We start from the raw sequence: 25120 nt of genomic DNA on the forward strand, positions 1-25120 counted from the left end.
TCAAGCATATCCTATTGCGGGTGGAGTGGTAGCTCTGAACTAGGGATCTGCACTGGCAATCAGAGGGTTGCTGGTTCAAATCCCATAAATGCCAAAAATGACTCTACTTCATTGGACCCTTGAGTAAGGCCCTTAACCTGCGATTGCTCCATCCTGGGTATGACGTTAATCTGTATCCAGCCCTGCATGAGGCCCTCCAAACTGCAGGGAAAAATGTGAGGGTTGGTGACAGAATTGGCATTGCAGCCACCATAAAAAACCTCCCACTGTTTCACTCCATCTGAACTAGTGTGGTGCTGAGGTGACACCCATTGCATGACTGCACTCGGGTCCTAATCTGGGATCCTGAGTTGGTTTGTCGTGTGGTGGGTGCGGTAATGCGCTGTATCAGTGCTTGCTCCTCTCTGTCTCTGTTGTTCCATAATTATTGATATATCTTGGAACTTTATCTGTTAACATTAAAAGTAATTGTTTTGTACACTTAATATGCTAAAGTGCTGTAAAGTATATACTATACCTAGTTATCTATATATGCATGCATTATGAATTTTCATGTTTATCCTGAGTATCAGGCCCAGAGAAGTTTCCAAATTAGCCAGTACTTTAACGTACCAAAAACAATTACTGATTATATCTGTGAGCCTGTGTTTAGTGCATTCTACTACTTATGGAGTGCTCTCAGCATATACTGTATTTGAATTGCCATTACTATAACAATCCCTAACTAAACCTGTTTTTTTGTTATTAAAATAAAGTTGACGATACACGCTGTTATCAACTTATTTGGATCTTTAATACCTGCCCGTTGTTATTCTTCTATCCATGTAGATTTCTTTTCAAACCCAGTATTTCGCCTAAGTTGTATCTCATTTCTCACATTTTTAAAGTCTGTTCTATGTGCCTCACTTTTCCAGCATTTCCAGCCAATCTTTTCTAAGTAATCCCTGTCCATTATACTCATCCCCATTCCTCACATTAAGGTAGGTTTGTGTTATCACTATCATTTCATTCAGTGCAGCCATACGCGGCTGTAATGCATTTATTTTATTAAAACTTCTAACATTAGCAAAAGCAATTTTACACTAAAATGACTTATATTATTGCCTCTTCCCAGCATATTCCCATTTCTATTTTCTGTAAATATTCTTTAATTACTGCCCAACATTTTACTTTAACTACTAACCATGATATGCTGCCTGCTCCCTGCACTGCAATTACCTTGTTTAAACACTCCTTGTTGCCTTCCTAACACCAACAGTGCCCACCTGCTTCCAAAGAAAGTTGTCCTGAACTGCTAGTCCAGTCTACTGCAAACTGCACCCACATGTCCCATAAACCGGTGCCTCTCTATCCTGCATCAGTTTTGAGCTGTACATTAACACTTCTGAATTCCTCAGTCATATTTGAACTGTTTCATGTGGCACAGGAAAAAAATTCTGAGAAGCCCACATCCACATTTCTGCCCCTAAGCTTTTCACCTATCTTTTTCAGTTTGCTCTTAACAACAGAAACCTATTTGTAACCAGAACATTTATTTCACATGATCAGTGATAACTTGATCAAGCTCAGCTTTGTACAGGAATATATCCACAAGCCCTGAGGGGTCTGCACTGGAGATAATTACTGGTGTAAACCTACAGGTCCTTCCATCTAGCAAAAGAGATAACAATCACTTCCTCTTCATGGAGACAAACTTGTAAAGTTCCTCTATAGTTCTCTTATCTTGCCTACCACACCAGAAGTATCAAACTCACTGTCCAATTAAAAATGTTGTTGACACCCTGAAACTCCAAATCAGATGGCCATGGAAAGAAAGCAACTTACATTTTTCTGCTGTTTATGTTGTCACAGTCTGAACGGCTTTACTTAAATGAGAGCAACTTAACCTATTTATTTTCTGTGTCATTTACAATTTGTGTTCTTACCCTTATCACTATGACTTTAAACAACAGCTGAAAAATTGAAGTCTCACTAGGTAACTCTTTGCCAAGTTAATCTGGCTAGCTGATTCCCTCCTATAAATCAGTCACTTGACAAGGACTATGCAATATTCGGCTCTAATCAGCTGCAAAGAACACTGGGCACAAAATGTTCAAAAAACAATATGAATGACCTCAGCATGTTGTAAGCCGCTGCTTCTGTTGTCAGTTGAATCTTTCAGTTCAATGGCAAAACAGAGTTCAAGTTAATGTGCATATTTAATTTTTTTTTTTTTACGTTTGATACTTTTGTTATTTTATACCATAAGTCATCTTAATATGGTATGTATATTCCCATTTGCAATATAATTTCAAGACAGTTCTTCAATGTATTATTTTCAGAACAAAAATATTAAATGGACAATGTAAGGACCAGAAGAACTTCAAGACTGGTAGAAATTAATAAGAAATTGATGGCCCAGCTTGAAAATACAATACAAATATTCTTGAATTAACATACCTCTTTATTCTTAGATACAAATGAGGGGCATGTTAAAAAGTATTATAAAATAATGAAACACAACCTAAAAAAATCCTTAACATACGTTTAATATTTTATTTAACAAAACATTCATACCTACAAGCCTCATATTTGCTACATACTTGAAAGACTTTACTCCATAATTTACATTTGTCGGAATAATAATAAATTTTTTTGTTTGTTTGTTCTCCAACATATTTCCAAACTGAGTTTTTATTCTTAAATATGATTTAAATGGAATGCATGGTTGTGCTTTTAAACATATGTACAAAAAAGCATGCTGATGCCAATCTGATGCATAGCATTTGTTTCTAGCACAAGACAACAGTTGATAAACAGAAAGATCACAACAAGCAGATCATAACAAACAAAATACAGTACAGCATTTCTATGAAAATAGGGTCAATGCTAAATGTTTTGAAAGAATTCTGAATGTTTGTGGAGATGCTGTGGACAATCAGCTTGTTTAGATAATATCACTGCATCGGAAGTATGAATGATTTTCTAGCAAACCACATTATAGAATAGGAAAACTTTTTGACACAGTTTCTCAAATCAGCATAGAGCTTTAGTTTATGCTACTCTAAAGACAGAAACCATTCATATTTACAACTTATTTTCAGGTCAGGTATTTTCCTTGCACTGCCATGGACAGGCGCCTGGTCCTGGGTGGTTTTCTTGCCTTGTACCTTGTGGTGTCAGGATAAGCGCTGACCCCCATGACCCTAAACCGTAGTGATTACATCATAAGTAAAATATTACTTTTGTATTCTGAAGTGGTATTTATTTCCTATTTATGTCCCTTTCTCAATCCAAATGTGTATTTTGATAATGAAAACAGAAAATGCAATGAATATTTTTTATGTTTCACTTAATGCAATTTACATGAAAAGCAATAGTCTAGTAAATGTTACCATAACAGCCTTGTATGCATTCAATAAAATGAGTTAACAAACTTAGATAAACATATATTATATGCAAATATACAACTATGAAATTTACTTAGTTCAGTTTATAGCATATAATGTTTCAACAAATATTTTGAAGTTGTAGATTCTGCGTAGCCCGTATTTAACAATAAGTCCTGTTCATTTCATCAAAGCCTTGCTCCAATACTAAAGAAAGGAAATTTGTGTTTGAGAAAGAATACAATATACAGTACATGTTTAAATCACTCCTGGTAGAAGATAGTATAAAGGCATTATCAAACTTCATAGTGATCTGCTTTGCTTTATGTTTCATTCATAAATAAAATGTATTTAATACAAAAGCATGTGAATCTTGAACATGGTAATGACTGTCGTGGTTTCGAGTTTTTATGTGAGTAGTGGAAACGTAACATAAAAACTGTACCATGCTATAGGTGTAATAATGTAGTGTTTTTACATGTTTGATTTAATACAATTGAAGTACTGAATTTTATTTAACAGAACATGCATACTATGGTACAGCTCCATTTGGGCCTTTAATTGCAGTTCACAAAAAAGTAAACCAAAAGTAAATTACACATTTTACCCAAATAATGTATCATATCTTACCATCATGCTATGTTCTGTTTTTTTTTTCTACTCTATTCTGTCAAGTTATACCTTAAATTGAGCAAAGTAGGTACAAAAAATGGATGGGTGGATAATTTCAATGGACTAAATGAAATATACTGTACTTAGATCTTCTTTGCTATTAATACATACTATCATGTTATTTTAAATGACAATTTAAATGTAAACAGCAATAAAATTTTGAATTAGTGTTTTTATTTTGTGTCACATTTGGAGGTATTTAAAATAAAAACCTTTGATTGTTTGGAACCGGGGCTGTACAAGTGTGTTTGTGTTGGGGTTTGGGGCTCACTGATGTCCTGGATTTAACACAACATTATCCCCTTTAATATGACACACCAAAATAATCACTAGTTTCTAACAGTCCCACACTTAGTTCAATGGAGATCATCTGTCTGTAGTCAATGGATTTCAAGTGATTGTAGTATACAGTAAATGCATGTGCATTTGGAAGGTCCAACTTGTGGTGAGGCAGTATTGCTGGCATACCTACACAATGACATCAAAAAAACACTCAAATCAACTCCATGAAAAAGGGACTGAAAAGCACAAGTCTGGAGATGAAAATGTCCAAGTCACTGAATATCCCTTGGAGTCCATTTAAATCAATTGTAAACAGTATGGCGTGATTATGCAAAAAGTGAGGGAGGGCACAGAATTCTGAAAGAGTTAGCTTTATGGGAGAATGGCAAAGAGAAAAACAACTACATTACAACTGAGCTAGAGTTTGCTAGAAGGTATATGGGAGGCTCTAAAATCAGCTGCAAGAAAGCCCTACGGTCTGATGAAGCCTGGTCCAATGAGGTTGAGCGTCTGGCCTTTAGACTAAACACCATGTTTGACAAAAGCTAACACTTCACATTATCAAAAACACACCATGCCTACTATGAAGCATGGTGCTGGCAGCATCTTGCCATGAGAATGCTTCCCTGCAGCAAGCCCTAGAAGGCTTGAGGAGGTTGAGGGTAAAATGAATAAAGCAAAATATGGAAAAATATCGCTTAAAAACAATATCATGTCCTGAAGTGGCTAAGTAAAAGTTCAGGTCTCAATGCAATAGAGAATTTGTGCCTGTACTTGAAAAAGGCTGTTCAGTCATGATCCCCATGCAACCTGACGGATCTTGAGTAGCTTTGCAAAGATGACTGGGGAAAAATTGTAGTGTCCAGATGGGCAAAACTGATAGAGACCAGTGCAAACAGACACAAGGCTGTCATGGCTGCCAGAATTGCATCTACTAAATACTGTCTTGAAGGGAGTAAACACTTATGTGAACCTTTTTTGTGTGTTATATTTGTAATTAATTTAGACTACTTTGAAGAGATCTGTTTCCAGGGTTAAAAGGGTTGAATACTTTTTATAACCACTGTCTATTCCCAAACACATGCAGGTTAAGTTAATTGGCAGCACTATGCTGATCCTGGGCTATGTGATAAACTGGTACCCCATCCTGGGCCTGTCTCTGCCTTGCGTCCACAACTCTGAACTTGTTAAAGGGATTTTGAGAATGTTATACTATTCAATTATTTTACAATGTGGTCAGATTTCTGCATACTATCAGGCAGTATGGTGGATCAGAGTTTAGTTCTTGTAAGTCATTGATCCAGAGTCATGGGTTTTAATTCTAGACTTGGACACATTCTTCCTATTTCTTGAAAGGTTTCTATCCAGGTGCTTTCTTGTTGTTCACACATTTAAAATTCATGCATTTTAGTTTAATTGGTGATTCTAAAATGGCCATGTGTGAGTGTGTGTGTACACGAGTGATTTATGTGATAGAATGGTTGTCTTTCCAGGGTTGATTCCTGCCTCATATCCAATGCTGTCAGACCAGGTGCCATCCATTGTGATTTTGAATTAGACTGATTGGGTTTCAGAATGCTTTGATATGCTAAATGAGATAATTTATACTCCTCTCTAATTTGTATTTGTTTTTATTGACATGTGCAAATTTGCAAATATTTTAAGTTAGGCATTTATATGCTGTATGTCCTGAGAAATTCTTACCTTCCATTTGTAGAAATTAATATTAGAGCTGGCAAAGCTACAGATCATTGATGAGAGTGTATGATAAATGATGTCTGAGCAACAAGAGCGAAAGGAAACTATTCTTCTAAGGGGATGATTTTTGGCTTGAAGTTATTAGTGAGTGATATTGATTTGGAAGATACATGTATAGTACAGTATATTAGCTATACAATAAAATAAATTATAATCCTGAGAGATGCAGGGCAAATGTTAAAATGTTCATGGAGTGATGTGATAAAACAAAAAGTGCTTAAATGATGCATTTTTTGGAGAATACAGTACCAAGATTGTTCTTTTTTAAGTTTGTAAACTTACTGTATATGTTCAGGTCTAGAATCACTGTCAATATTGCCAGTGATGAAGTAATTTAAAAATTGGAAAAATAATGTGAAGCAAAAGAAAGAAGTCCTTGATATATTCTTTTGACCATGCATGATCTTGCTTTCCATAGAGTCTTCAAGAATCTGTTACATCCCGAGGCAGGCGATGATGTTCCCCTTTAAGCTTTATTCGCCTCTCTGGCAGATGAGGGTACTTCCATTTTGGTGGCAATGGTCTGTGCTTTTTGCGTTTTTTATCCGTGCACCAAACCCTCTCACAATACTCCTCAACCCTTTGAAAATTGTTGTATCCTATAAGTTGTAAGAAATCCTTGTACCATAGCTTGCTGGAGCCCTGGGGCAAGCCAGAGGGAGCAAAACAAGGAACTTTATGGTGCATTTCTTCCTCATCATCTTTTTGGAACATCTCCCCAATCCGCTCCACTTCTAAAATTTCTAGAGTAATTTTAGTAACTGTGTGAACAAAACCATGTTCTACTGTTTGACATATGTATGTCCCAGCATCAGATTTTTGAAGCTTCAAAAACAGAAGGCCGTGATCTGTTTTTAAAACTCTTTCATCCGGTTTAACCTGTTAAAAAAAATGCAATTAATCCAAAAATATATAAACATGTGAATTCAGTATTCAACATGATACATAGCAGTCATGATTATTTAAAAACAGTTACAAAGACTAACCCAGCTGTGTAGAATAAATTAATTTTGTGGAGAGTCTATTAACATTTCATAAATGAGGTTGTATAACACTCCCTTTGTTACTCTTTGTACAATTTAAACAATGATACTCTAATTTCCTCATATGTTAGGGCAGCAGTTCAGCTGCAGGAAGAGGTGGAGCATGGATACAAAGTCAACTGAAAAAGTTAATTTAATTTTCTTTCTTTGGAACTCCAGCTAACTAAGATGACTGGTTTAGAAAAAATTGTGATACAAACACTGAAAAATCTGTCGAGTTTCATATCATATCATGAAATACAGTAAATGAATGAACCATAAAATGAAGAGATAACACATTATTTATAAACATATATAAATGTGAGTGGTGTTGTTTTAATAATAGCTTCTTTATATTATTTAGCCTTTACTATTACGAAAAGGACAGTGAGAGAATGAAGCCAATATTCATATGCATACAGACTACTCAGGAGATACGTTAACATAAAAAAATTCTGCTAAGTATGGTCTAATTCATACATCAATTCATTTTCTGAACACTCATTAACCAAAAGAGTCATATTAGGGCTTTCCTGGAAGCAACAGGAAAAAGACATGACCAGGATGCCTGGCCAGCCAAGAGTGCACTCCTTAGACTCCTTAAACTCAATATACATTTGCCAATTAATATAACAGCATGTCTTTAGACTGTCAGAAAAAATGATGCACAGAACGCAGACCAGTCATGAATATAAAAAGGCATTTAGTCAACGCTATATCATTGAGTAAATCAAAATTTGACAATTATGAATGCTTAGGTCAGTCTAACAGTACATGTCACTTCAACCAGGCCTCACACCTCAACATCTAGGTGGTGAACCTACAAAGTGATGCTACTTCTGTTTATGGCCTGTGCCTGACTAGGATACAGAGGTCATCTAACCACTCCATATTTGGTTGCAACCATCACTCCTCCAAGCCTGGATCCAAGATCTTGTAACCCAGTTCTGCAAGGGGTTCCTCTACATTTGTTAAGAACCATAATAAGATGCATATTGTTGTATTATCACTGTCTGTCCACTCTTCTTAGGCAATTTCATATTGAGCATTTCTATAAGGAGTACATGGCACTAGATAACATAGGATCACTGAGGCACACAAGCTCAATTACTGCATGGTGTCATGACTAGTATGGTATTCTCCATTTTGAAAAGTGGGGAGAGTGTGGCTCATTCCAGTTCCTCAGTGATCACAGTCCTAGTTCTCTGTGGGAAAGCCATTGCTGGTGTAGTAGACTGGAGACTACATCCAATAGTTGATCCTCAACTCAATGAGGACTTTACTTTGGCCAGAGAACAGCGAACCATCTCTTTGTCCTTTCAGGGATATTTGAGGAGTCAAAGGAGATTGCCTGTCCTGTTTAAATGTGCTTTTTAACTTGGAAATCATTTATGACCATGACCAGTATCTTTCTATTGTGGTAAACTTTACACAAATAAGGGGTACAATGGCTTTCTGTATACCATTACATTCCTAAGGTGTTCTTGCATTCTAGGTTAAGATAAGTCTGTTCAAGGTGGGCATGAGATTCCATTAGAGTAGTATCTCCAGGGTCCTAGAAAAGTTTACAGCTGAATATAGTAATATTGTCATATTTATGGAGTAAATATGAAATTCTTACTTGCATGTTCAACCAACATACAAGAAGAAAAAGTGGGTTGCTTACAAGTGCTGGCCAGAAGCCCAAAATTTCAAATACCTATGTGAGGGTGACCAACAATTCAATGTAGTGGCATCAGGTTTACCAACAGTACACCAAAACATGTTTCAATATGTCTAGACTGATATAGTCTAGTCATGAGCTTTAGACAGTGAGTGAAAGAAAAAGACTCCCAAGCAAACAAAATGAGATTCTTACATGGGGTAAGACATTCAACAGTATGGGAAGACCTTATAATAGATGTGTTTTTGGGCATGTTGTTAGGATAACCCTCTAGGTGCCTTCCATGTGGAGTATACAAGTCCACTGCAAAGATACTCTGAAGGATTTTATAGAGGTTAAGTTGATCGGGTTTGCTCAGCTCAGCATGTGTTCTTTTGACCCTCACCAGAAAAAGCAGATTGGATGTGAAATGAGAGAATAAAAGGGGACAGGCTGTTCTGCCACAAAAAGCCAGAACCATGTTATTTGTTCTGTGATTTTTTCATCCTACAGAACATTGGGAGACTTCTTTTTTATGTTAAAACAATAATAAGCAGTGCTGAGGCTTAAAATGGCATTTACAATTACATGGTAGTAGGATGGATTCTTGTGATGAACAAATGGGAAAAGTTCAGTCCTGCGGTTAAGAATCTCAAGTGATGTGAAGAAAAAAATCTGATTGTTGTGCTCTGCATATTGCTGTTAGCAGCTGTGCTACTTTAAATACAAAAAGCCCACTTACTTCTTCTTTCCTTTCATCATGGTTGCTTTGTGTAAACCACAAAACTTTTGCTTGAAGAGATCGTGGAATGCAGTCTAATAGGGTACTGTTATTTTCAATGCCATAAATAATTTTTCCTTCAGCCTTCTCTGTCACCTCTGAATAAAATCAGATTTGTATTAAGCTTTTCCTATTACATAAGTAAAGACAATTAGGTATTTGTTTTGTAAAATTCAGATGATACAAACCACAAAGGTGAAACAAACACATTCTCATAAGTATAAGGAATTTTATACTTAGCAATTCAAAACATAACATAAGAGATATTATATGTATGTTCTACAAAATAAAGAAATATGGTATATTTCAGTTTAGGACCATTATGTTTTGCACTTTGCCTTTTTAAATTCAATTCAATTCTTGTCATATATTAATTTTATAAACTCACTTTTCTTTGTCTTAGTATTGCAGGCAGCCCCGAACTTTCAAAGCAAAAAGAGAACTAACTCTGAATGAGATATCACTTCACGCAGAACATGCATCTACCCTGGGTCAATTTAAGGCCATCAATCAACCCATTCTGATGTGAGAAAGAAGTCAGAAAACTGAGATAATTTATGTAGAGAAATAGCAAGCTCCACTGTAAATCAAATTCAGCTCTGTGACGTTGGAGGTCAGTTAAACTAACGTAAAGTGCTCAACTAAAGTTCAATTCATGATAACTATCTTTTAATAAGAATAAGAGGTATGATTTTAGAAATAAATTAATATCAAATTAGTACTTTGAACATTATAAATTTAAGACCATTTAACTATAAAAGATAGATAAAGCTTTAACAGTGTTAGAAATTATTATTAAAGTTGAGAATCTGCCTTTGAAATAAAATGATGTAGTAAGGTTATATGTAATATTTTCATTTTTAGTTAGTTTTACACTTCCAACATATGTCATTCTCAAATATGCTTTTATTAATATTGAAACATTGGTACATACATCTTTCAAAAGCAATATGACTGTATTATAGCAAAGCTGATCAGGTCAGATACAGTGTTGATATAACATGGTATATAAGGTTAAATAATCAATTAATTTTTACCTTGTATTTTTTTAAATAAACAAAAGTCTTTTTAATAATTGTACAAACCTATCTTTTTGCAGTAATAATATTGCAATAATTTACCTATTTATTCTATATTCTAAATCATGAGAAGAATAAACTAAATTACATTTTCAATACTATTATTTTCAGTGTAAAATTTTAACTTTGAACTGTAAACTGCTTTCATATAATCAGAAAATGGTGTAAAATTGCATTCTCCTGTACCAAAAAAATTCATAAGACGGTAAATACAGAACTTGCAGCTGACTCAGTGAGTTGTTGTCAACATGCAGGCTCACTGGTCTTTGAAATGGCATCATGCATGATAGTATTTGCCACTGCTGAGCCTTAACACATCAATCGTTGCTCGTCCCCTTACTCAAATTCCTGCCCCTGCACTAAAATGTTAATTGAATGAAACTGCCTTTGCCAGAATAAATCTAATTTTATACCACTAGACTCAATCTCTATCCTTCTATATACAGTATATATATATATATATATATATATATATATATATATATATATATATTATAGCAATAAGAATGCATGTCAGCAGCAAGGTCACTACCCTCATATGCTACAATAAAAAATGAACCACTCAGTGCTATAATATACAGAGCTGTACCTGAACAGACCCACATCTGGCATCATAACGCCTTTAACTTGTCCTTTTTTTATTAAACCACAATGGAATAGATAAGTGTACTTTTAACAGGGCATTTATGTAAGGTTTATAAGAGTATTGATTCAATTCCTAAGTGATCTATTCATGAAAATCATGTGGAGAAGGAGCACGAAATACTGTAGTCTGTACACATGAAAATATTACTGTTACTACTACTATTCACTAATACACACTTTCCCAGCAAGTGTACTAAATAAGGAAATTCTGGACTCCAACGTGGAGCAAAACAACTTAATCCTAGCTTTAGACAGATTCATCTAGGAAAAAAGATAGGTGGTAGACATTTTAGGTACCCTTTTTATTACCTTGTTACCATTTCTGGTTGTCTTTAAATGTCACTCAGGTGGAAAATAATGAAAATGTTTACAATTCTGAATGAACTGAATAGGATAGATGCTATCAGTAATTTAAGAAGGAATTGCCAAATACACATTTATATATCTGTCAAAGTGGCAGTGGAGTGTTTAAGGAACAATAAGGGCTAAGTAAAATATGCAGATAATTGAATAACAATTACTTTTAGTTTGTAATCCCTAGGAATGTTCTGGTATCCATTCACTAAATTTTGCTCAGTTTTAAGTTTAGTGTTATAACACATGGAACTGTAATTTATTCTTAAACTCAATTGATACATCTCCAGCAGTGAATGACCAAGTATTATTTTAACTGTATGCTGTACATTAATCTACACTAACAAACTGCTTTTTATGTTTCCTCTGGTTTTGTCTCCAACCCTGTCTTATTTTTATGTCTCACTACTTATTCCATACTTAACATACCTCTAAAGAAGGCTCAATAGCAATAAGTTTCTGCTTCCTTTTTGTCTTTCTCTATTTTTTTAGCATGGAGTAAGCTTTAACCTTTAATTTTTTTGCAAATGCATAATGATGTAGCCTTTCTTAAAAGTGATTTTTGTTTTACTCTTCTAATAAATAGTCAAACATTTTATCTTGCAATTCTGGCCTCTAATCTTTTTATTTTTTTTCTGAAAGGTCCCTCAAAGTGTGTCATTTACTTCCCTGTCCATTCACTTAACATAATCTGCATTTTGTAACTAAAATATGTAACCAGTGTAGATATGAGTAAATATAACCCTATATTTTCAGAAACATTACAAAGCAGGTTTAATATTCTGGAAAATATTTTTCTTTTTAATTAATTAGAATAATTCAAATGTTTTTTGATAAAATATTAATTATTTAAAATAAGTAGATTACTATGTAAATCATGTGGACTGGTAATATTAAATAGTATAATTAACTGCTTGTCATTCATGGTGCTCCATGAAATAACCTTTCCTGTCCAACTCTTTACTCAAAATCTCTAATAGTTTTAGTCATCTTCATATGGATTCTCTCTAAAATGTCAGCTGAGATTGAGTTTTATTTTAGTTAACATTACCGCATACAGTAGGTCTGGAGAAAGTTGATAAGGAACTGGTTAACTGTAATGCTTTATAGTTAGAGTATTTTCACTAACCCAAACCCTGTCGCTTTACTGCACCCTTTACAATCTTACCACACTGTTTGTTTTTTGTTTTTCAGAAGTTACACAACTGCAGTTGTACAACTGCCTTTTTTCTCATTTTAGCCAAGAAGCTTTAAGTTTTCTGTAAGTTGTGCTCCATCTACTGGATGGCTGAGATTATAGCCGCAGTCTCTGATGTAAATGTGCAGATGTTTTCCTTTTTATTGAATCGGATCAAGTCAAACTTTACTGAAGGAAACGGCTTAGTAATTAAGGACAAAATTTGAATAAGGGAAGAAGTGCAATGTTTCATCAAGAAAAAATGTCACAGAGTGTTTGTGATATGTGTATGGCTGTGTCTGTAAACAGTACAATAAATTATAAAAAATTCATTGTCTTCCTTCTAGCAAAAAATGGGTGGAATCCTAAGTGATGGCTGCTGTATAAGATACTGTATGTAAGAAAAATGTAAATGATTTAGAGAATCTATACTAATAAAAGGCAAAGTCCTCACTGACTCACTCACTCACTCACTCATCTCCAACTTCCCGTGTAGGTAGAAGGCTGAAATTTGGCAGACTCATTCCTTACAGCTTACTTACAAAAGTTAAGCAGGTTTCATTTCGAACTTCTACGCGTAACGGTCACAACGGTCGACAACGTCCGCCATGTTGAACTTTCTTATTTATGGTCCCATCTTCACAAAATTTGGTAGGCGGCTTCCCTGCGCTAACCGAAACCAATGTACGTACTTATTTCGGTAGTATGATGCCACTGTCGGCCGCCATATTGAACTTTTCAACGAACGGTCTTTGTTACTTATGGGCCCATCTTGAAGAAATTTGGTACACGGGTTCCCAACGCTAACTGAATCCTACTTACGTACATACAGTATATACGTCCATAGCCTGCAGCTCGGTCACCGTGTGAGGTGGCATTGGGTCCCCCATCCCAACGCCTCCCACGTTGTTGGCTGCCTGCCCATATAAGGCCGTCTGTCGCTCCAGTCTCTACATTCCCTTACTTGCTTCGCCATGGGATTCTCGTCTCCCTGATGATAACTACAGCCTTTTCATTTAATCCACGGCTTCTCCGCTGTTTTATTGTTCATTTATTACGATTATAGTTATTGTGTAGGTATTTTAGACTTACTTTACATTGTTCAGGTACCCATTTCCTTTATCATTCCAACCATACCCCCATTAACATGTCTATCGAGGTGATCACCATCAATCAAAGAACTGTCACTTACCGAGTGGTTTCCATGCCCGGAGATGGCACCTATCTTTTCCATTCTCTTTGTTACATATTGCACGGCCATATCAGGCTCACTCTTGATATCCAGAGGAACATTGTGTCTTATGTATTGAATGATTGGGACAGGTTCAAGGTGTGGACTGATGGTGGTACAGGAGATAATTATACTACACAGGAGCACTATAAGAGTGAAATGCTTAAGCCCTTCACCTATGGTTCTGAATGTGAGTTGATGGCTGCCGCTGAATTGTTCGTTGTCGCTATCAAGTGTACCGAAATGACCAAATATTTTACACCTTTCGACAACTGCCAATGCCTCTTAAACATTTTAGATTCACAGGTGACAATTTCAGTAGTGGACACTTTGATGTTTATGAATGTTTAAACTCTCAAAAGCTGGATATGAAGTTATCGATGAAACCGGTTGTATGCTTACAACGCTTGACAGATGCCGAATGTCACTTCAACACAAGTCCTGCAAATACTGTCGGAATTGAAACAAACCATGAACTCAAACCGATTATGACAGCAGCAATCCAAGCTGTGAGATTTGAAACAAGATTACTGTTCACATGGCCAACTGTACGTTGCATGCTCAAGGGTAAGCCTAGCGCACAGCTTGATCATGTTACAACCGGAGGGCCGAACTCACAATGTGGTATACAAATGGATCCTTAACAAATAATTATTGGTATATTTTCCCTCAGTTTAAAAAGGTTTAATTTTCTTCTTAATAAAAATATTAAGGCAGTACTTCGCCGCTGCGAAGCACGGGTATTTTGCTAGTATTAATATAAAGCCAATATAGAAATATAAGCCAGAAATATTTCAGTTAATTATTCAAGGGTCTTGACATATATTAGTATATTCATATATAACATGGGGTAAAACATTTTGTAAGAAGAAATCTGGGATCAAATTAGAGGAGTAATTTAAATGTTAGTTTGTCTTTTTTAATTTAAGACACCACACAAAACTTTTACAATGTACAGCATGTAAATATTAACCTGGTAATTAATCAATCCTTTTTTTTAATCATTATAATTTCTTGAAAACTATACTTTTAGATTAGCAGGAACTGAATGCAATGTAGTAAGAATCAACATAAGATTTTATCTTCCACTCTTCAGTTTCACTTTCTTAGTCAATAAGCCATACTTACTATTGTTGCTACTTAATAATTGAATTTAAGTAAAAATAAATTTAAAAAAGGATGATTGAATATATATATATATATAGGGGGCAGCACGGAGGCGCAGTGGTAGCGCTGCTGCCTCACAGTTAGGACACCCGGGTTCGTTCCCAGGTTATCCCCGCATGGAGTTTGCATGTTCTCCCTGTGTCTGCGTGGGTTTCCTTCGGGTACTCCGGTTTCCTCCCACAGTCCAAAGACATGCAGGTTAGGTGCATTGGCGATTCTAAATTGCCCCTAGTGTGTGCTTGGTGTGTGTGTGTGTGTGTGTGCTCCCTGCGGTGGGCTAGTGCCCTGCCCGGGGTTTGTTTCCTGCCTTGCTCCCTGTGTTGGCTGGGATTGGCTCCAGCAGACCCTCGTGACCCTGTAGTTAAGATATAATGGGTTGGATAATGGATGGAAGGATATATATATACTGTATCATATAATCTGTATATTCAATGTGAATGTTATCTGTAAGGTGAATTGTTTTTTTTAAATACATACCATTCACTTGTTGGCCGTGACATTGTTGAACTGCATTGCCATGTCGAATATCTTGCCTACGGAATCGTCTAAAAGAAAAATGTATTCTTGTTTCACTTCATGACAATTATTGATAGGCAGTTACAGTAAATGTCATCATGTAATCTCTCAAAATAATAGCAGCAGAAAAAAAAAAAAACTGAATCAAACTCCTCATTTAGATAACTGAAAGAGTTTTTCTTTCAAAACACTGTGGCTCCCCATGATGAAATAATAGAAAAAGTGATTTGGAAGAAATGGTATCTATATTGTAGATTGTGCCTTGCTAAAAGGCTTTTTTTGTAGTGTGCACCATTTGCCCACAGAAGTTGAAAGGTATTTGCTTTCAAATTCTAAGTTGTACATTACGTATCAACTACTGTTTATAACAAAAACCTTGCAACAAATACCTCATAGACTTCATTAGGTCATTTGTTGCGGTGGGTGTCATTTAACTATTCTTTTGAATCACACACAATTTCGTTATAGTGACGTTTTTTTTTTTCATTAAGAAAATGCTATAGTATATTTCATTTCCACAGGAAGGTTTAAAAGCCTTTGTTTTCCACAAAAATTGTTGAAATAAAATCCTTTTCTCAGATATTTCTCTTGTTTAATTTATGAACATTAATATTTTTCTTAATTACATTTTATTGTATATTGCTGGGTTATACAACAATAGTAGCCTGCATAGATGAACATTTGCCACTTAAAGGGTGAGATGTTAGACAATAGCAGAAAAAATAAGAGACAGATGTATAAAGGCATTAGCTTGAAAATTCCTATCAATTCATTCATTTCCAAACCTGGCAGAATCAACTGTGAGACAGATACCAACTCTGTGAATCATATTTATCTGACACATTGAGATAAGTTCTTTCTATTTTATATGCAGAATGCATTACATTTTTTTAATTAATTGACTGATTCAACTGTGTTTAATATTTCACATGTTGAGCAATTCCACATTACAAGGAAACAGCATCGTGCTGAACAATGACACTTTAAAGGTGCTAAATGTTTTTAATGAACAGCCAACTTAATGCATGTATTCCTGTTTTCTATACACAACAGGGTGAAACTTTATTGAACCTGTGAAAGCAATTGAACAGCAGGGTACCTTTTAGTGAGTGTTCCGGCTGGGAAATATCTGGAGCATGACACCCCATCCCATGCACAGTAGGGGTCCCTGGCAAGACAGCAGTCAGAGCATGCTGTTCCATACATATCACACTGATGGAGCTTTACTTGAGCTACAGCAGATTCAGATCCTATATACAGTTGTTGCTGTTAGGAAAAAAAAAACCAGAATATATTAAATATTTCATCTATTTTATAACAAAATCAATTGAACAATCTGTAAATGCAGTCAAAGACATTTATCACATTTAATGTTTTGAAAAGAAGGCTTTATATTCTCTCACCATGCTTATTTTATAGAATCAAAAAGCAGATTGAATACTGTTAAAATTACCTCTTTTAATAAGTTAACCTTATAACTTTAGGGTAATCACAGCATATTATCATGTGCTAATGCTTGAAAGAGATAGACAATCTGCAACTTTTAGTTTGGGAATTCCTTGGAGTCAGTGAGCACAACTCTTTTGCTTCTTTCTCCTGCCAGTTCATTTTTCTGCATCTCACTTACAGACCAGAGACTCAGTACAGATATCATGTCAGGGGATTTTGAATTCCATCCTGAAATAATTTTCTGGCCAATCCTGCTTTTGTGGGCAGTAAGAGCCTAGTTTCTGTTGCATTCCTGAGCCTAGTGTATCCTTGAAAGAACCAGATCCCAAGGAAGCTAGTGTATTTTAAAGACTTTGTTCAGTTTAGTTTATTCCAATTCAGGACCTGATGCAATCTTTTAAAACTGTGATTTGTTTTTTTGTAAATTATATACATTTCTCTACTCCCCCATTTGTTCTATTTTTATGATTTTTGTATTGTTTTTAACTTTGTCCAGTTCCTTTCTCCCTCATTGCCTAAATGTTTGCCTTTTACTTTAGGAGTCCTGTTTAAAACCATTAATTATTGAGACATTGGTTAATTTTCTGTATTGTCATTTGGCTTGTCTAGTTTAGACTTTTGCTATTAAGAAAAATCAGGATATCTCAAAATATTTAATCTATTCTACAACAAAGGCAATGAAAAAATTTCATAAATAAATTCAAGGGGAGATTTTTTGAAGGCTTTATATTATTTCATTATAGATTTATATCATTTCATCATGGATTTTACATGTTGTTTAGTTGAGTAGTCCTGTTTTTTTTAACTGTCTGTTGCCTTGTTCAGTATTTAGTTTGTTATTTTTGGATTATTTTATTTATAGAATTTGTTTTTTATTCTGAAATTTTGTTTCTTTTGAGTGGCTGGACCAGGCCAACGGAGGGTGGGACTGTACCGTGTTTCTGCCTGGGGGGTTGCCAACCGGCATCGTGTGGCGGGTATGGCAATGTACTGTACCAGTGCATGCTCCCCAGCTTGACTTGACTTGTTTCTTTTGAGATCTTTTTGAATCATTTGATTTAATTGGACTCTTTAAATGTAATACATCCCCTTACCTGCCTGCCTGCCTTCCCCTGCCTGCCTGCCTGCTTCTAATTGTCCATCTCTTCACCAAGAGGATCCTCCCACCGCTATTCAGCAGCCTATAAGCCTTCTAACATTTCTCAGGTTTCTGTTGACTCTCGTTTCCTCAGAGTGTCAGTTCTGACTCCAATGGCACCTGCTGGACACCTTGTATGAATCTTGAACACACACACAGATTTATGTACAGCAGGGGTGCCCAATGCGTCGATCGTGATCGACCGGTAGATCACAAAGGTAGTGCAGGTAGATCGCGTTGCATTCAAAAAAAATTTTTTTTTTTTTTAACGGTAGTCTATCATATATCCTCACTTTGGCATTTGCCACTTGATTGACATACAGGGCGGCCAGTTTGAGATCTCTTTTCTTCTAACACATTGGTCATCCCGCACGCACAATCAAACGCACGAGCTACTGTAAAAGCTATCTAAGTGATCTAGTTAGCCTTCCAAAGTTATATCGACTAAAGAAGGGATTTAAAAACAAATTGTTTGGGGAGGATATGGGCTGGATGTGGAATTGGATTTTTTTCTCTCACAATGTCTCAATCGAAGTGTGTTTGTCTGATCTGTCAATCTATCATTGCTATTCCAAAGGAGGAAAAAGTGGAAAGGCACTTTCAAACTGTTCATAAAAAGTACGAAACCGACGTCCTTCCAAAAAGCGATCTGAGAAAGAGAAAGGAGAGGGAACTAAAATCGCAGTTAATCAGACAGCTGCCATTTTTCACTCGGCTGAATTCAAAAGATCCTTGACTGCATTATTTGGCTTTACTTATTTATGCGAGTCAGCCTTTTCCCACATGAAGATTATTAAATCCAAATACTGTAGTGACCATAAATGTATTGAATTGTTATTGTGCCATAAAGGTTATTCAGTTATGCAAGGTACGACAACATACATTTTATGTATAAAGTATTCTCTCTCTCTCTCTCTCTCTCTCTCTCTCTCTCTCTCTCTCTCTATATATATATATATATATATATATATATATATATATATATATAATTTTATTGTAGGTAGATCATTTCGACATGGTCATTTTAAAAGTAGCTCATAAGTCAAAAAAGTGTGGGCACCCCTGATGTACAGCTTTTCATAGGCTACATTAATTCTGGTCTACAAGCTTATAAACGCTATGAATAACTAATAAAAAATAAGTTAGTTTGTTCAAGAAATCTGTTTTGCTGGATTGAGTCACTAAATTGTATTTCAAATACAGAACTATTTGCAAGGGATGACATCAGCATATAATAAATCAATCCGTGGCATCCACTTTGGACTTTCAATACTAAAGCAGAAAACTTTCAGACATGCAGTGTCTTTTTGTGTCTTGCTGCCATATACTTATTTGTTTTATTAAATGCCACCTCCATTTTAGGTACTTTAAAATGCATTTTACTTTTGACTTCCTGGAAAGAAATGCAATCTGAAAGATGTTCATTAAGCATATTCTGAAGCATTTCATCATATTGTCTAATCATGAAAAGATGAAAAGCTACAATATGCTAATAATATACACAGACATTAAGATTAAACCTTAAAAGAGTCAAGTTATTTCAGGGAATGCCAAAAGTCCATCTCCAACAAATGTAAAGCACTGAACCCAACAAAGTTAAGCATTTTTAATTAGTCCTTGTGTGGCCTCCTCTGTAAACAGCGGTCAATGGTCAATCGGTTTAGCTTAAAAATTCATCCATCCACCCATTATCCAACTCGCTATATCCTAACTACAGGGTCACGGAGGCCTGCTGGAGCCAATCCCAGCCAGCACAGGGCACAAGGCAGGAAACAAACCCTGACCAGGGCACACACACAGAGCAAGCACCCACTAGTGACAATTTAGAATCTCCAATGCAGGAAACCCACGCAGACATGGGGAGAAGATGCAAACTCCACACAGGGAGGACTTGGGGAGCGAACTTGGGTCTCCTAACTGCGAGGCAGCAGCGCTACCCAATATGCCACCGTGTCACCTTTAAAAATTCAGTTTTATTCAAATTAAGCATTTTTAACAGCAAGACTGTGGCAGTAAACAGATCTTTCAACAGTCATCTTGCTTATTAGGTATATAGTATCATCATGCAGAAGCTAATGCTCTAAAAAGTGAGGCCTGAGTAAGGTACTAGGATATTGCATAAACTAATGTTAGATTTATACATACAGCAAATATTTATGCTAGAATAAACAAGATTAATTGTTTAATGAACATACATTGCAAAGCATCATGGTATACTGTATGCAGGTTTAGTCCTCCAACATGAGGTGACCCCTTAACTAATAACTTTGTAAACTGTTTAAAGTTAAACACCCAAAACAACCATCCAGTGTTTTTGAAAATTCAACTGACTTGATTATCTGCAAAATACCTCCATCAGTTTCATTGAATTTTATTTTACACTCATCCTTAGTAACATGTACCACCACAAAGTATTTTATACAGTAACAAGAATGTTTGTGCTGCAAAGCATTAATATCAGAATACTGAGATATAAATGTGTGGTAAAGTTTTGCTTTAAGGTTAAAAGACAATGCAGCTTTAAACATGAATCATGGTATTAAAATATAATACTGCTACTACCAGAAAGAAAGAAAGAAAGAAAGAAAGAAAGAAAGAAAGAAAGAAAGAAAGAAAGAAAGAAAGAAAGAAAGAAAGAATGCCTGCAGGACTTTATCAATTTCAAATCATTTTCAGTACAGCACATAAAAATGTTCAGCAATTATAGTCCTGTAATGCCTCTGGGTTTACATACAGCTGTAATATATTAAAAAGAAAAGTAATTTAAAGGAATGTAAAGTTGCCTGTTCAGTGTTTTACAATGGCTCTCCTTCTATTCATAAGCAATGATACTCTTTCTGAGTACAACTTTAAAACCAACATTCAGTACATTTGAAGGCATATTATTCTTATCACAATGACAATTAAAAATCCTTTAATTGTCCTTTCAGTTTTTTTTCAGAAAAATATAAATTGATTTTTTCAGTTAACACTCTTGAATCTCACCCACATTGTTCATTTTTGTGTTTCTATGGTTACCATGTAAAAAAATAAAATGTTTTTGTATTATAGTGTTTTGTACATATTAATGATCTTTATACAGGAGTGGGCAAAAGTAGGTTTACAGCTGGTGGTATGCGAAACACATAATATATTCTTGTATTAGTATTTATTTATTAATTATTGTATTATTTGCTTGTATTATTTGTCATCTTCTTCTTAAAGCTATTGAGGTAATAAAGCTATGGTAATAATCATAACCTGCATGTCTTTTTCCATACGAAAAACTTTGACCACCGTATATACTGACTTATGTTTTTTATATGCAATAGCCTCATAGGTGAAGGTCTGGGCTTTGATTGAATTACATCTGTAGTTGTATCATTTAGTGTGGAAAACAATGCCTTACAAATAAATGAAGGAAGGTATGTTAGGTACTGTATGCATGTTAATTATCACTATCATTGGGTATCTTGATAACAAATGAACAATTTTAAGTTACTAATTGTAATTACAATATATTGTTTATATGTAGTATATGCACAGATAGCTAATTTGATTAATGTTGATTTCTCTGCCATCAGTATCTATAATTAAATCATTTTTGCCCATCCAATTCTGAGATATTTGACTAAAGTTCTAATTTGATGCCGTTTACCTTGTAGCATGTCATTCATTGTCTATTATGAACATTGTACAAATGATATATTTTGTCATACCTAGACCAAGATGAATTAATCAATCTTACCCATCAAGAATGAAAGGTTCATATTATACTTAGAAATGACTCTCTCTGCATTTTCACATACAGAATTCTACAAATCACTATTAAATGCATTTGTGAAATATACATCATTCAGTTTGTTTATTTCTGATTAGACATCATGTTGGTAGCACAGTGTGAATTTGAACATGCTATTTTTTGATATACTGTATATAACAGGACAAATGAAAAATGTAAAAATACTTTCCTACCCTTTTGACAGAAATTTCCATTGACAAAATTGGCACTGGCACCTATCATAAAGAAAAAATGCAGTTTAGTATAAAAATGAATGTATTTTTCCATTTAAAAGCAATGCCAAATATAAATGCAAATTATACTGGTATAAGTTCTGTTATAACATGCAGAAAATAAATTTATCATAAGACACATATTTAAAGATAAGCAAGTATTATTCTATTCTATTCTTTGTATGACAATAAAGTAATTTATTCCACCCATCAGCTTCTTTTCACTGTTGGAACTGCATTAAAAATTAAGGTTCTGCAATATTACATGATATTTCCAGTCTATTTTCAGTTTAAATATAGAGTTGAAGATGAACATTTATCTCAATATGTGCAGACTGAGCAGAAACAGTTCTCTGTTGTGTAACTAAGAAAGTGTACTTTGCTAGGTGATAACTACAATAAAATTGCAATGATAACATTGCAGTGCTTCATGTTGTTGTTGTTGTTCATGAAACATCAAAATACAAACAAACATTCTGAATCTGCTTATTGCAATTCAGAGGGGTGGAATCTACAGCCGATCCTGGCAGCACTGTGTGCAAAGCAGGAAGTAACTCTGGACTGAGCACTAGTCCGTTGCAAAAGCCAAGCATACCCAGAGTTGTTCACACTCTTGCCAGTTTACTAGATAAAAGAGAAAAGACCATGTTGATATGAGGACAAAATGCAAAATCCACACAGAAAACAAACTGGGATCTAAACACAGGGTGCTTTGATGCAGCTGTGCTTAACTCTGCACCATTATAAAAATATGAAAACCTAATTGTATAAACCTGTGCAAGCTAGATTATCTTATCTTTTGGCAATATGGTTACAGTATATATTAAATAGCGACTGGGATGGAAATTAGCACCTCCAAATCTGAGACCATGGTCCTCAGCTGGAGAGTGTCCTCTCAGGGTTGGGAGCGAGATCCGGCCCCATGTGGAGGAGTTCAAGTATCTCAGGGTCTTGTTCACGAGTGAGGGAAGAATGGAGTGTGAGATCGACAGGTGGATCGGTCCAACTTCCGCAGTGATGCGGGCTCTGCATCGGTCTGTCGTGGTGAAAAAGGAGCTGAGCCGTAAGGCAATGCTCTCAATTTACCAGTCGATCTACGCTCCTACCCTCACCTATGGTCATGAGCTATGGGTAGTGACCGAAAGAACGAGATCGCAAATACAAGCGGCTGAAATGAGTTCTCTCCGCAGGGTGTCTGGGCTTTCCCTTAAAGATAGGGTGAGAAGCTCAGTCATCCGGGAGGGGCTCAGAGTAGAGCTGATGAGGTGGCTCGGGCATTTGATCAGGATGCCTCCTGGACACCTCCCTGGTGGGGTGTTCCGGGAATGTCCAACCGGGAGGAGGCCCCGAGGAAGACCCAGGACACGCTGGAGGGACTATGTCTCCTGGCTGGCCTGGGAACGCCTCCAGATTCCCCCGGAAGAGATAGAAGAAATGGCCAAGGAGAGGGAAGTCTGGGCATCTCTGCTCAAGCTGCTGCCCCCACAACCTGATCTCGGATAAGCGGAAGAGGATGGATGGATGGATGAAAATAAATCTAAGATAGACTATTTAAAAATGCACTTGTGGTTGATATTTCCATATAAACATTGAAAACAATGGTGTCCGGTGATACTGTTTTTTTTTCTGCTGCTGCCTGACATCTCCAACATCCTAGATTGAAGATTCCAGCAAGCATATTGTGTAAAAGTTGAATTTGAACCCTGGTCCAATGTACACCTAACATGTGTCTGAGTCTCATATCCTTCAAAACTTATGCTTAAAAGCTGATGCTGTTATTTTATTATTTACCATGATAAATGTATTTCTTGTTATTTTATATAACCCCTTAAGAGAAAATGTTATATTTATGGCATAACTATTCTTCTATAGTACTAACTTTCCTGTATTTGTAACCAGCTAGATCATAAAAATAAATTAGGCCATTGTTCTTTACTTTTTGGAAAACAAGATGTAAGTGGAAAAACTCATACATCTCCTAAAATAAAAATAATACGTTTAAAATGTCATGTACATCTTAAGGAAATAGGACTATCAATCAGATTGTGGTCATCTAAGATATCAACATCTGCCATGTCCCATTAGCAACTAGGTGTAACCAATCATGTTAAAAGTTTTCTAATTATGTAATGAATTCCTTTTTTGAATAGTGACCTAATCAATTATTTGCACAGTATACATATAGTGCAGAGTACACTTTGTTTCTCCGTAACATGTGGCTGACATGTAATGCACTTGTTACCTCTTGCGAGACTTAGATAAAGAATAACGATTGATACTTTCTCCTGCCTGTGTTTTATTACTTAAATCGGGGCATTTTGGTGGAGGATGTCTGTATTCAAATTCTTTTCTTCCACAGTTTCTCTTCTAGTTTAAAAATTGCATGAAATGATTATCTTTAAGAATATTTAAATATGTACTCTACAGAAGATTAACGAATGATGCATTAATGGGTACAAAAGTGACCAAATATGTAATATATGCACTTACCTTAAATATGTGAAGTTCTTCTAAAATGACTTCTTCCATAGTTTCACTTTCCTGGTTATATATCGTGATCACCTTTAATACAATTCCATTGTCTGGTGAAAAAAGCATTTTTTCATTTAAATATATCTTAGTTTTTATTTATTTATTAATTTTGCAGTGAGTGGTATTATTATTTTCATGCAAAGCACATTTCTTTTTGTTGTGCTTTCCTTCATGTCTTGCCAGCTACAGTAGAAATGATAATCTGACATTTTACACTGCATCACACAAACATTTTAGACAAGATGGAAGTTCTCAATACAGTAAAAGACATGAGTATTCAATCTAATGGTCCCTAGCTCAGATATAAGTGAATG

At 35.4% G+C, this 25120-nt stretch overlaps 1 protein-coding gene across 1 annotated transcript in view; it reads right to left on the bottom strand.

The window, feature by feature from the left end:
- Window positions 1-2511: 2511 nt before the first annotated feature.
- Window positions 2512-25120, bottom strand: part of sema3e (sema domain, immunoglobulin domain (Ig), short basic domain, secreted, (semaphorin) 3E) — a 162714-nt gene continuing 140105 nt past the window's right edge. Inside the window, exons 12-17 of the mRNA XM_039761469.1 lie at window positions 24765-24856; window positions 22236-22277; window positions 16794-16960; window positions 15656-15723; window positions 9487-9623; window positions 2512-6959 (exon numbers count right to left, since the gene is read on the bottom strand). Of these exons, the coding sequence (XP_039617403.1) occupies window positions 6504-6959; window positions 9487-9623; window positions 15656-15723; window positions 16794-16960; window positions 22236-22277; window positions 24765-24856 (962 nt within the window). The 3' untranslated portion in view covers window positions 2512-6503. The remainder of the gene's footprint in view (window positions 6960-9486; window positions 9624-15655; window positions 15724-16793; window positions 16961-22235; window positions 22278-24764; window positions 24857-25120) is intronic.

This window comes from Polypterus senegalus, chromosome 8 (genome assembly GCF_016835505.1).
Source record: "Polypterus senegalus isolate Bchr_013 chromosome 8, ASM1683550v1, whole genome shotgun sequence".
Lineage (NCBI taxonomy): Eukaryota > Metazoa > Chordata > Cladistia > Polypteriformes > Polypteridae > Polypterus > Polypterus senegalus.